Source organism: Arachis stenosperma, chromosome 2 (genome assembly GCF_014773155.1).
Source record: "Arachis stenosperma cultivar V10309 chromosome 2, arast.V10309.gnm1.PFL2, whole genome shotgun sequence".
Lineage (NCBI taxonomy): Eukaryota > Viridiplantae > Streptophyta > Magnoliopsida > Fabales > Fabaceae > Arachis > Arachis stenosperma.
The window spans coordinates 326,575-339,871 of NC_080378.1; the positions used below are offsets into that span (position 1 = coordinate 326,575).

The 13,297-nt window shown below is 30.9% G+C and overlaps 2 protein-coding genes across 2 annotated transcripts; both read left to right on the forward strand.

Moving 5' to 3' along the window:
* The first annotated feature begins 802 nt into the window (after positions 1 to 802).
* Positions 803 to 4,249, forward strand: LOC130961136 (uncharacterized). The gene is made up of 5 exons (XM_057886851.1): positions 803 to 847; positions 2,470 to 3,008; positions 3,211 to 3,403; positions 3,485 to 3,549; positions 3,635 to 4,249. The coding sequence occupies exons 1-5, from the start codon at positions 803 to 805 to the stop codon at positions 4,200 to 4,202; spliced, it is 1,410 nt and encodes a 469-aa protein (XP_057742834.1). The 3' UTR covers positions 4,203 to 4,249.
* Positions 4,250 to 6,927: 2,678 nt separating this feature from the next.
* Positions 6,928 to 11,525, forward strand: LOC130960734 (multiple C2 domain and transmembrane region protein 5-like). The gene is made up of 2 exons (XM_057886187.1): positions 6,928 to 7,174; positions 8,254 to 11,525. The coding sequence occupies exon 2, from the start codon at positions 8,298 to 8,300 to the stop codon at positions 11,313 to 11,315; it is 3,018 nt and encodes a 1,005-aa protein (XP_057742170.1). The 5' UTR covers positions 6,928 to 7,174; positions 8,254 to 8,297; the 3' UTR covers positions 11,316 to 11,525.
* Positions 11,526 to 13,297: the final 1,772 nt, after the last annotated feature.

Genomic DNA, 13,297 nt, shown 5'->3' on the forward strand with positions numbered 1-13,297 from the left:
TTATTTTTGTCGCTGTCTCACAAAATCGTTAACGACATGCTGAGATGGACTAACGACTGCTACATTATACATTCTAGCGACTATTTGATGTGACAATTGAAATTTTTTTACCTTATTTTTTTTCAACTAAACACTTAAAACCTTAATATGAGTCACAGATACCTAAGTTAAAAAATCAAACTAAGTAAATTGAAACTTTAAAAATCGGATTAAAGCTCGAATATAACTTCAAAACAGAACTTTAACTTATGTAGTGATTAATTTAAATGAGAATCAAATAAATCAAAATTCAACATAATTTTTATCAATATTTTCAAATTCGAAATTTCTATACCAAAATTAAGGATTTTTCTTTAAATTAAAAATTTAATGAAATAGTGACTTTAATTATCTTAACCAATGTCCTAATTAATTATTTTTATGTCTTAAAAAACTGTATATGAGAAGATAATAATTAATTTGTCTACTTTAATAAATAGTTATTTTACTAAAATGAAAGAAACTATTTTTTTAGAAATTTTTAAGAATTAATTAATATTATATATATTTTATTACACTATATTTAGTTATAAAAATTTTATTTATTTCTAATGCTTATATTAAAAATAAAAAAATTTTAAATTAGTGAATCTTAATCTATAATATAATAATAATATAGATGTGTTATTCTTCGGAAGGTAGGAGAAAAGATAAAACTATAAAAATAAAAAGAAAAAGAGATGAAACCCTTTTTTAATCAAAATTCAAGTTTGAAACTCATGTAGTTAACCCATTCCATTTTCTTTTGGTTAATTCCAGAAAAATGGAACAATTGACTGCTGAGCCGTATGAGGCAGGAAACTCTCAAGTACGGTTCTAAGGGAAGGAATTTACTCACCTATTCCGACCGCGGAGAACAGGCCATTCGACAGGGAGATTCCGAAATTGCTGAGGCTTGGTTTGATCAAGCCGCTGAATATTGGAAACAAGCTATAGCCCTTACCCCCGGTAATTATATTGAAGCACAGAATTGGTTGAAGATCACAGGGCGTTCTTAATTTAATAAAAACACTTATTTTATATATTGCACGAATATAAATTAATTATTTTTTTATTTATAAAAATTTTAAGAGGCTTGAGCTTGTTTTATATATATATATATATATATATATATATATATATATATATTTTGATGAATGTGATATATTTTTTTATGTAAATAATTTTATAAAAAAATCTAATAATTAATCTATTACTTTTTTTTGTTTTAGTCCAAATTAAATGTTTTTTATTATTTTTAGAAGGAAATTTTTTGAGGAATTTAATAATATGTGATAAGGAACACCGAATAAATTATACAAAAACCAATTAAAACACAATATAAAAATATCTTTAAAAAAGACATTTTATGCGTCTTTATTTGAGTGGCCTCCTAATTTATATTCATCCCTTCAACTTTACAAAAGCCCTATAACACTTTGAGTTAATTCAATAAGTCATTCTATATATATATTCCGAAACGTGTTTGTACTCCTTCTGAGACAACATTCGATTTGTACTGATAATGCTGTTATCCGAATTCTTCGTGTGAAAAACAGTGGTATTTATAAGAAATTTTGATATTTAAATTTGCAAAAATTTTGAATAGGATATAAATATATTTGAGAAGTGTCAATATATTTATAATAAAATAAATAATTATTTTTTTAGAATAATTTTACTTTTATTAATAATTTTACTTATTTTATAAGAGATCGAGAAATAGAGGAAGCCACCTTTTTTGGATGTACTTTTATTCTTGTGAGACTTAATTTTATCTTATATATATATATATATATATATATTATCTATTTTAAATATAAAATATATATTAAAAATAAATTAAATAATATATATTTATATAAAATATATAATATTTAATTTAGTAATTAATGTTTCATATATACACAATATTTTTTATTATTTATATATCTACGTATATTTTTTAGTAGAAGTTTATTGGATAAATAAATTTGGATAATAGTTATTAGTATACACCTTATATTTAAATTATTTTTATTTGTACTTATGTGGTCATATAATTGATGATGTGACTTAAATCAATAAAATGAGAACAAATTCAAATTTAGATAGGTGTTTTTAAGTTTTATTTTGTTGGCCTTATGTTCTTGTTTCTATTTATATTCTCAAGTTTATATTATTCCATAAATGTCACTGTATATTATTAATCTATAATTTTTTGTGGACTAAAATTCCTAAAATATTTACCATCAACTAATTTTGATTTATAAGCTAACGAGCTATAATTTAAATGACATAATTTTTCCATACTCATCTAGAGATCGCGGATTCCAGTCGAAAAAAGAAAAAAAAAACATTTTGATTTATAATGTTTTTTTTTTTTTGGTGTCTTTGATTTATAATGTTTAAAGTTATATAAAAAAAATTGAATGGATGTAACACTATTTTTTTTCTTTTTTTTTTTCTCAGAGCAAATTTACAAGGTCTACTATCCTGAAGACAATTACAATATTCAATGGGAAACCCGAACCGCCATTGCATTGCAGCAATGAAAGCTCAAGCATATGCAATTCTAACTACCCAGATAAATTTGAACCGAATGATAGAACATCAAGATCATGCCCAGAATACTTCAGATGGATCCATGAAGATCTGAAGCCATGGCAGAAAACAGGGATCACAAGAGACATGGTTGACAGGGGACAAAACGTGTCACACTTTAGGCTTGTGATTGTGAATGGAAAAGCTTACATTGAAAAATACAAGAAATCGTTTCAAACCAGGGATGTTTTTACAATATGGGGAATCTTACAACTTCTAAGGTTGTATCCTGGGGAAGTACCTGATTTGGAGCTCATGTTTCAATGTGGAGATAAGACTGTGGTGGAAAAGGGTCTATATCTTGCAGGTGGACCACTTGCTAATGTTTCACCTCCTCCTATTTTTCACTATTGTGGAAATAATGATTCATTTGACATTGTCTTCCCTGATTGGACCTTCTGGGGTTGGTAAAGCTTCTATATTCCCTTAATTAGTTATTTCTGTTGTATACAAATACATCTCTCTGCATATAAATATTGTTTTTTAATTATTGAAAATATTTTATTTTTATTCCTCTGTTTTTCATTGTTCCACTTGATGAAGGTGTAATCTTATTTCATTTCATTAATTTGATAAAACATGAAACAAAAATTACATTTTTTTCAATAGGGCTGAACTCCACATAAATCCATGGGAATCAACACTGCAAAGTATAGAAGAAGGAAACAAAAGGGTGAAATGGAAGGATAGGGTACCCTATGCTTTTTGGAAGGGTAACCCTACTGTCTCTCTTCTTAGGAAAAACCTTTGTAAGTGCAATGTCACAGATAAAAAAGATTGGAATGCCAGAATATATAGTGTGGTAAGCATATAACTTTTAAGTCTTGCTAACTATGTGTTCAAGTAGTTAATTGCACAATTAACTTTGATTTTGTTCTTTCAGCAATGGCTTGATGAGAGAGAGAAGAATTTCCAGGACACAAAACTGGGAGATCAATGTACTTACAGGTAGGTAAAACTTGTTAAATTTAGAGAAATGTAGATTGTGAATATATTAGTGGCTAAATTTGTTTGATGTTATTACAAATTAAAGGTACAAGATATATGCAGAAGGTGCTACTTGGTCAGTGAGTGAAAAATACATAATAGCATGTGACTCAATGACAATGTTCATAGAACCTCAATACTTTGACTTCTTCACAAGAAACATGGTACCTCTGCAGCATTATTGGCCTATCAGCACCACCAACATGTGTGAGGACATCAAGTTCGCCGTCGACTGGGGCAATTCTCACCAAGACAAGGCACAGCAGATTGGAAAAGGAGGAACAGATTACATCATTAACAATCTCAAAATGAAGTATGTGTATGATTACATGTTGCATCTACTAAAAGAATATGCTAAGCTCCAAAGGTTCAAACCCAGAATACCGGAAGGAGCGAAAGAGATGTGTTCTGAGAGAATGGCATGTTCTTTACGCAATGGACCAAGAAAGAGATACATGTATGAATCTCTTGTTAAGTCACCAAGTTCCACACTTCCATGTTCCATGCCTCCTCCTTATGAACCTCAAGCTCTTCAACATTTACTTCATCAAAAGGATAATTTAATTGACAAAGTCAGGTTAAGGTCTCTTAATGATGCTGCTAAAAAGCAATGAATTGGATTATTATATACCATGTCATGTTATGCTAAAAATTCAAAGGAGTTTCCCTTCAATCCATGCATGTTTTGTTACTAATAATTACTTCTAGTCTAACGAATTAGCATTTCAAAGAATTCTAGTTTACTAAAAACAGTTTTAAAGCCCAAACAAAGAGATCATCAGAAAGTTTCATTTACTTAACTTTGTAAACAAAAACCAGCACTAACAATGCAATTTAATTTCCACTGATATTCCCATGGTACTGTTATTGCTTCAGGAAATGTTTGGACTTAGTTATTAGTATTAGATGTTGACGTGTTAAGTGTTATGCCGACATTAAAAGAGTAATTAAAAGAGTAAGATTCAGAGGCTACAATGTAAAAAATGGCTTGATTTCAAAGTTTATAATATTCTAATAACCATTGATGCAACAAGAGGCAGGATAACAATGACTTGTGAAATTGTCGCCACTAAAAAAGTGTTACCAACCTTAATTTTCTGAATTTTCTATTTCAAAAGAATAATATTCTATCCACAGGTACGTGGTGGTTAGAGGATACTTCATTTTTCTTATATTTTTTATCAACAAAAAGAAAGTTTAAATATTAGAATTAGAACTTACGTGAATTTGAAGTTCTTCTGTTAATTTCCAACTAAGTTTTATTTTCTCTTATTTTGATTCCTAGCATTTTTCTTCATTCTTTTTTGTTTCCCACCTCTTCAACATATAAATTGTATAAAACAGAGGAAGAAAAAGAATGTAGATTAAGATCTATTCTATTTTTTGGATTTTTTTTTTAAATTTGATTAGAAACTTAATTGAATAACAATGACAAATTACAAACTACTACATACAATACTATTCTTAAGCCATTATTTGGGTAGATAACTTAATTAAACCCTTTTTAAAAAAATAATTTAAATAATAAATATTTATATTAAAAGTAGTTTATAAATAACTTATTTTATATTTAGATTTTTAATTTTAAAAATATTTATTTTAAAAAAAATGTGATAAAAAATTTTTATTATGAATTTTTTTTAACTTCTTTATAAACTCCTAAATAACTTCTTAAAAAGATACAATTTAGTTTTGAAAATTACACCAAATACTAATATTATTACTTTTTATAAATCAAAAATAAAAAAAAATTACTTTTCAAACTTTTCAAACGAAGTCTTAGTAATTTAGCCCCGGTTATTATTTGAAAACTAATTAATAGTAATTTATTTTTGTTGTAATAATAAATATTCTCAAACACTGGCTAATAATCTTAATGGCGAAAACTTATATACTCTTAAAATATATTAAATGTATTAATATTTAAACCCTCTTTTAAGTCTTCTTAGTAAAAAATTGAAGTGAAAAGAGAAAGTTACTGTTAGAAGAATGGGAAGAAACAACAAAAAAATTATTTTTTTACTTATTTATTTATTTAAAACATGGAAATAAAGTGGGTCATGGTGTAATATAATATAATACAACATAATAGTTAATAATATAAGAAAAGAAGCAAAATGTCTGAAAATAGACATTTATTATTCCATAAAGAATCTTTTTCTTATTAAATTTAAAAAGAAAAAGTAGATAAAAAGAAAGAATTGAATTAAATTCATAAAAAGAAATAAAATTAAAATCTAGGTTCTGAAAATGGTAAAAAGAAAGTTGTAGTAGAAAGGTGGAGGTGTGGGCCTGTGGGGCACAGGCACCCAATAACATGTGTTGTGTGTTGTTCAGAGTTTTTCTCATAAATCATAATGCTTGCTGCCGCATTACCCTGTTACAACTACCGGACAAATCCAATACATCATACATCCTCGTCACACACCCCACACACAATTTTTTTCCCTTTTTTCTAAGTTATCTTATTTTTAATCAGATTAATTTATCATAATCATAGTAATAATATCACCACGTATTGCTTCATATGCTAGGTATGATATTTAGGTTAATTTTTTTGAATATTGGATAAAAATTGGTGTAATTTTTTAATATTAGAAGTTATGGTATTTTATAAAATTATGAGGGTTATAGAATTCGTAGGGTATGAATGGTCAGATTAATATTTTTTTAATTTATAAAGATAATACACAGACTGCGTATTGTATTATTTTAATATTAAATTATAATACGCATATTGTAAATACACAATCTGTGTATTATCAATACAATACGTGTTCTACGTATTGTGCTTGCACAGAGCAGCGTCTCCATAATACTGTAAAACTCTATTTTTTATAATATTAACGTAAAACTCTCTTCACTCTTCCATATTAAAATAAAAAATCCTGATACTTACTCTCTTCATAAAATTCTCATCGATTAAAATTTAGATGATAATAATTCTATTAGATAAATAATAATAACATTAAGAATTATTTTGTGATAAAATAAAATGATAAAATGCTACTTTCTCTATATGGTATATTGGTATTTCTAAATTATTGTTATAATAAAAAATATCTCCTATCATTATAGAAAATAAAATAGTAAAAATAAATGATAATTTAAAAAATATCAGACAAGACTAGGAAAATAATATCAAATTAGAAGTTATAATTATCATCTTTCTTTTAGAACTGTATATAATATAATATAATATAATATACATTTTTTTGGTGTACTATATATAATAATAAGATAACATAAAAAAATTAGTGAAACTAAATAAGAAAAAAAGAGAGTACACAGAAAAAATGCACACATTTTTGTGTGTTGCCATGGCATGTCTCATGTCAAGATATAATAAGTGCTTGACTCCTTTCCAATAACTTTCCTTTCTCTGACTCTCTACTTTCCCAGAAAGCCAATTCTTATTCATCTTTTTCTTCATTCTTTCTCTCTCTCTCTCTCCTTTATTATTTATAAATTATAACCCTCTTTCTGCTGTTACTAAACCTTCAAGCTCCAAAAGAAAAAGAGAAGAAAAAAAAGAAAATATATTTTTGCCATTTTGTTCTGTTCTTCAGCTTAATCAGAAGCTCAGGTGCGTTTTCAGAATCACCATTTTCTTGTTCGTCATCTTTGATTTTGGTCTATTTGCAACCTTTGTATGATTTTCTTATCTGGGTCTGTGGATTATTTTTCTGATATTCTGTTTTGGGTTTTGTTACAAGTTTTGATAAAACCTTTCTGTGTCTTAAAAGTTATAAGCTTAAACATTTTTTTGGCCATGCAGATACTATTTTCCTTCTGGGCTTCTCATAAATGAGCAAATAAATTCTCTCTTTTTTTTGTATGGGAACTTTTAGGTGAAGTTTATCAAAGGAAAAGGCTTATGCTAGCTTATTATCTATTTTTTTATGTATAAATTTTTGAAAAAGTTTTGTATAGCTAATTCAGCTGGGAGTACTTAACAATAATATGAACCGTATGTTCCCTTTTGATTCTTGTATTGCCTTTTTTTTGTTCATGAAGGGAAAAGGACAAATTTGTGGGACTGGTAGGTTAAGGTTTGATGCTTTTGGAATCTACCTCTTTCTTGCTTGAACTTTAAGAATTACTCTCTCTCTCTCTCTCTCTCTCTCTCTGATAATATCAACCTCCTTTATTTTTATATTCTGGGTTGCCTTTCATGCTGCCCTTTGTCTATGATAGGTAGGTAGGAACCAACTGAATCATAATTGTTGACTTATATAGCTTTACTTCATACTGACGAAAATACTTACACTCACATGAATTCTTATGCTTTTTGCAAGATTTTAGTTTATATCTACATATTTGAAGCAAAACCTCTTATTATTCAAGGACTTGTTTCATCCATTGGAAGTGTAAAAAGAAATTGATATTGATACTCTAACTTAAACAATTGTTTACTTCCCCTGGATGATAATTGTGAATTCTTCTGCCCCTTAGCTATACAATAATCCGATTCCTTAAGCCAACTAGAACAATCAAAGTCTTACAGTTGCTATGGACGCATGCTATTTCATTACTCATTAAACACATTGCTAGTGGCAGATAGTTGAGAATGTTGTGCAAATACATATATATGTAATATTAGGGTAATAAATTTATATATGAGACTATAGACTTTTCAACCCCATCTGTTTATTTCATTTTTAGGTATATAAGGTTGTCATAATTTTAGTGGAAGCTGCTAATTGGAGATGAGCAATCTCAAGCTTGGGGTGGAGGTTACAGGTGCTCATGACCTTATGCCAAAAGATGGGCAAGGTTCATGTAGTTCCTTTGTGGAACTTCACTTTGATGGTCAGAAATTTCGAACAACAACTAAGGATAAAGATCTGAGTCCAGTTTGGAATGAGAAATTTTACTTCAACATTACTGATCCGAGCAGATTGCCAAACCTGACTCTTGCCGCCTGTGTCTATCACTATAACAAAACCACCGGTTCCAAAGTGTTCCTTGGCAAGGTCCAGCTCACTGCAACATCATTTGTCCCTTATGCAGATGCTGCTGTTCTTCACTACCCTTTGGAAAAGAAAGCTGTTTTTTCCCGCGTAAAAGGAGAGCTTGGCTTGAAAGTATTTGTTACTGATGACCCTTCAATTAAGTCCTCAAGTCCTCTTCCTGATTTAGAACCAGTTACTAATGCAGATCAACACACTGTTCAAGATCAAACACCATCATTCACAAGTTCAATACTGAATGTGTTTTCTCGAAAGAAAAATGATTCAAGGCACACATTTCATACAGTTGCCAAATCAAATGAAGAAAAACAGCATCAATCTTCTTCTTCAGCAGCTGCCAAGCCGAGTTCAAACTATATGACACATGAGATGAAATCTGGAATGCCGCCTCCTTCGAAATTCGTGTATGCAGGTTCATCTTCTCCTTTTGATTATGCATTGAAAGAGACAAGTCCTTATCTTGGAGGGGGCCAAGTTGTTGGTGGGAGAGTTATACGGGGGAACATGCGCCCCAGCACCTATGACCTTGTTGAACCAATGAGGTACCTCTTTGTAAGAGTTGTGAGAGCTCGCGACCTTCCGTCAAAGGATGTGACCGGAGGCCTTGATCCGTATGTGGAGGTAAAGATTGGAAATTTCAAAGGAAGAACCAAGCACTATGAGAAAACTCAAGACCCTGAGTGGAATCAGGTATTTGCCTTTTCAAGGGAGAATCTGCAGTCAAATGTTCTTGAAGTTGTGGTCAAAGACAAGGATATGCTGCTGGATAAAAATGTTGGAACTGTGAGGTTTGATCTCCATGATATTCCTACACGTGTTCCCCCAGACAGTCCATTGGCTCCCGAGTGGTACCGATTCGAGAAGGGGGACAAGAAGAAAGGGGAGTTGATGCTTGCTGTATGGTTTGGCACACAAGCCGATGAGGCTTTTCCCGATGCTTGGCATTCTGATGCACTCTCTGTTGATGGAAGCTCCCCATTTGCTTATGCTCAGATTCGATCCAAAGTTTACCAGTCACCAAGGTTATGGTATGTGCGGGTTAAAGTGATTGAGGCACAGGACTTGCTGGTGGAGAATTCTAGAATTCCAGATACCTATGTTAAGGTGCAGCTTGGTAACCAGATCTTGAAGACTAGGCCAGTTCAGTCAAGCACCAAGACCCCTCGTTGGGATCAGGAGCTCATGTTTGTTGCTGCTGAACCTTTTGAGGAACCTTTGCTCCTTTCGATTGAGGACCGTGTTGGTCCCAACAAGGATGAAACTATTGGGAATGTTGTTATCCATTTGACCAAGGTTGAGAGGCGTGCTGACGATAGACCTATCCGCACTAGGTGGTATGACCTTGAAAAATCCATGTCTTCTGCAATGGATAGTGAAGAAGGGAAAAAGAAGGAGAAGGATAAGTTCCATAGCCGGATCCACATGTGTGTGTGTCTTGATGGTGGTTACCATGTTTTCGATGAGTCAACTTATTATAGTAGTGATCTTAGACCCTCATTGAAGCAACTGTGGAAGAAGCCAATGGGAGTCTTAGAACTTGGCATCATAAGTGTTGATGGACTTCATCCAATTAAAACCAGAGAGGGAAGGGGGACATCGGATACATACTGTGTGGCAAAATACGGCCACAAATGGATTCGCACCCGAACCATTTGCGATAGTCTAAGCCCCAAGTACAATGAGCAGTACACTTGGGAAGTTTTTGATCCAGCTACTGTTCTCACTGTTGGGGTCTTTGATAACGGCCAGCTCAACAGTTCAGACAGTAATAGAGATTTGAAAATCGGTAAAGTCAGGATCCGTATCTCAACCTTGGAATCTGGACGCGTTTACACTCACTCTTACCCGCTACTAATGCTGCATCCTTCGGGTGTGAAGAAGATGGGTGAAGTCCACTTGGCAATAAGATTCTCATGTTACTCAACACTTGACATGATGCATGCATACTTCAAGCCGCACTTGCCAAAAATGCACTACAAAAGGCCACTCAACATAATGGAACAGGAGAAGCTCCGGCACCAGGCCGTCAGTGTGGTCGCTGCTCGTCTTAGCCGGGCAGAACCTCCACTTAGAAAGGAGGTAGTTGAGTACATGTCCGATACGGACTCTCATCTGTGGAGCATGAGGCGTAGCAAGGCGAACTTCTACCGTCTAATGACGGTGTTTTCGGGGATGCTGTCGGCAGCAAAATGGTTGGGGGAAGTTTCCACATGGAGGAATCCTGTGACAACAGTGCTGGTGCACATCTTGTTTCTGATGCTTGTGTGTTTCCCGGAACTCATCCTCCCAACTGTCTTCCTCTACATGTTTGTAATTGGGATGTGGAATTGGCGGTTCCGGCCTAGATACCCTCCTCACATGAACACTAGACTCTCCTATGCAGATGCAGTCACCCCGGATGAGCTTGACGAAGAGTTTGACCCCTTTCCCAGCACAAAGAGCCCCGATGTGGTCCGGTTCAGGTACGACCGATTAAGAAGTGTTGCTGGTAGGATTCAGACCGTGGTTGGTGACATTGCTACTCAAGGTGAAAGGTTCCAAGCACTGGTAAGCTGGCGAGATCCTCGAGCCACAACAATGTTCATGGTGTTCTGCTTTGTGGCTGCCATTGTCTTGTATGTGACACCATTCCAAGTTCCAATCCTCCTAACTGGATTCTACCTTATGAGGCATCCAAAGCTTAGGAATAAGACACCAGCTGCACCGGTTAACTTCTTCAGAAGGTTACCAGCTCTTACAGATAGCATGCTGTAGAATGCACTCCCCTTTTCATTTTTTTGTCATGGATTCTGGTATCAAATTTTTGGCAGTGCATGTAAAATCTAATGCCTGTGTGTATTGTGTTATGACCAGTGACTTATATATATTAGCCTTTAGTTTTCTGTAATTGGATCTGATTAGATGGCTGTAAAATTGGAACTGAATCAGCAATGAAACCAATTTCACTGCTCTGTTCTTTGAATACTTTTATACGTTGTGTCTATATTATATAGAGATTATGCTGTCCTTCATTTTAAGCACAATGCAAATGTAACTTGCATTTTGGGAAACTCATAAGCAACCAAGGGACAATGCTATGATTAATAAACCAAGAGAAGCTAATGGTATAGATGTCAACATAATAACATTATACGCGGAGAGCTAAATTAATTATATGATATATTAAATTTAAAAGTATTATATTGTTTAAAATTTAATTAGATAATACGTAGATTAATATTAAATTTAAAGACTCATTTGTAAAAAATATTCGTAATTTGTATATAATTTAATATAATTATTTAAAAACAAAAAATAAAAAAATTTACAACAACAAAAATCTTATAAAATTGATCTCCTTTTTAAATATTAACTTAAGTATGTTTTTTAATATTTTTATATAATAAAATTTTTTTTATATACTTTATCATAAAATATAATAAATTTTAAGAACTTAGATTTCTTTTTATTTATTTGTATGAAAATATTTTTTATAACGAATTATTCGAATTTTGAGAAATAAACTATATTTGTTTGTTGATATTTTTTATTAGATGGTGTTACATAGTAAAATTTTTAAAGTTTTTTTTCAGTGTATTTGGAGATATTTTTTTTTAAAAAAAATAATTGAGAATGAGAATACAAAAAAATATAATACAATATTATAAATATATTTTATTAATTATGATATATTAGAATATATGTATAATAAACAAATATTAATGTGTCATTATACACTTTAAATATTTATAACTAAAAATTTTTATATTATAGTTTTAATGTAGATATTAATTATATTTAACTGTTACTTTTTAATTTAATTAAATAATAATAAATATTAAATTTAATATTTTTGTATCATTATTATGTAGATATTTGTTATTTTTATTTTACAAAATTATAAAAATTATTATCAATACAAAATTGCTGACGTGACACAATCACATAAACCAATATATCATAAGCTCATTTTATAATAGATTTATATCAACTACTTTTAAGTCTACGCTACTATTAATTATGTCAGTGCATTTGGATACTGTGCTAGGATCTTTATTGTTATTCCTTTTTCGGTTTATTCTCCATGAGTATCTTCAGCAAATTAGTAATTTAGCTCCTGTATTGGATGATAAATTGTTTTTTAAATTCTTATATATTGTGAAGGGTATTTACAAATTTGATTAATTAATATTATTAATATTATTGATATTATTATTAATAAGGGACACAATTTTTTAAGGATTGTGTATGTTCAAAACATTATGTCTATTGGCTAAAGGGACACAATTATTTAAGAGTTGTATATGTTCAAAACATTGTATCTATTGGCAATAGAAATAACACAACCATTTGTATAAATAAGTCCTTGTCTACTATTTCAGACATGAAGTACTAAGTGTACAATTTACTCTACTATTAAGAGATTTTCTTTGTTCAAGAGAGTTGAAAATTTCTTACTATTGCTAATTAAGAAATTCTTAGGTTTCATTGTATCCTGGGAGAGTATTGTCATCAACCCTATAGCAACTAAGTGTGGGAACAAATATCTCTCTAAAAAAAGCGATCTAATCGTGCCTTGAAACTACTACACAAATATAAGATTTTGTCATCTTACCATCTTCATATACCCAACAATTTTATAGAGATATTTCTTGAAGATGGCACAAGATAAAAAAAACTACGTTCAAGGTCATGAATCAAGAGTTTGTCAAATTAGATCGCTTTGATGGAACAAACTTCAATCGTTGGAAAGACAA

Excerpts from the sequence above, each read along its gene's own strand:
- LOC130960734 (XM_057886187.1), top strand. The coding sequence starts at position 8,298 with ATGAGCAATCTCAAGCTTGGGGTGGAGGTTACAGGTGCTCATGACCTT.
- LOC130961136 (XM_057886851.1), top strand. The coding sequence starts at position 803 with ATGGAACAATTGACTGCTGAGCCGTATGAGGCAGGAAACTCTCAA. Across the intron at positions 848-2,469 it reads ATGAGGCAGGAAACTCTCAA|AGCAAATTTACAAGGTCTAC; the intron begins GTACGGTTCTAA and ends TTTTTTTCTCAG. Across the intron at positions 3,009-3,210 it reads GATTGGACCTTCTGGGGTTG|GGCTGAACTCCACATAAATC; the intron begins GTAAAGCTTCTA and ends TTTTTTCAATAG.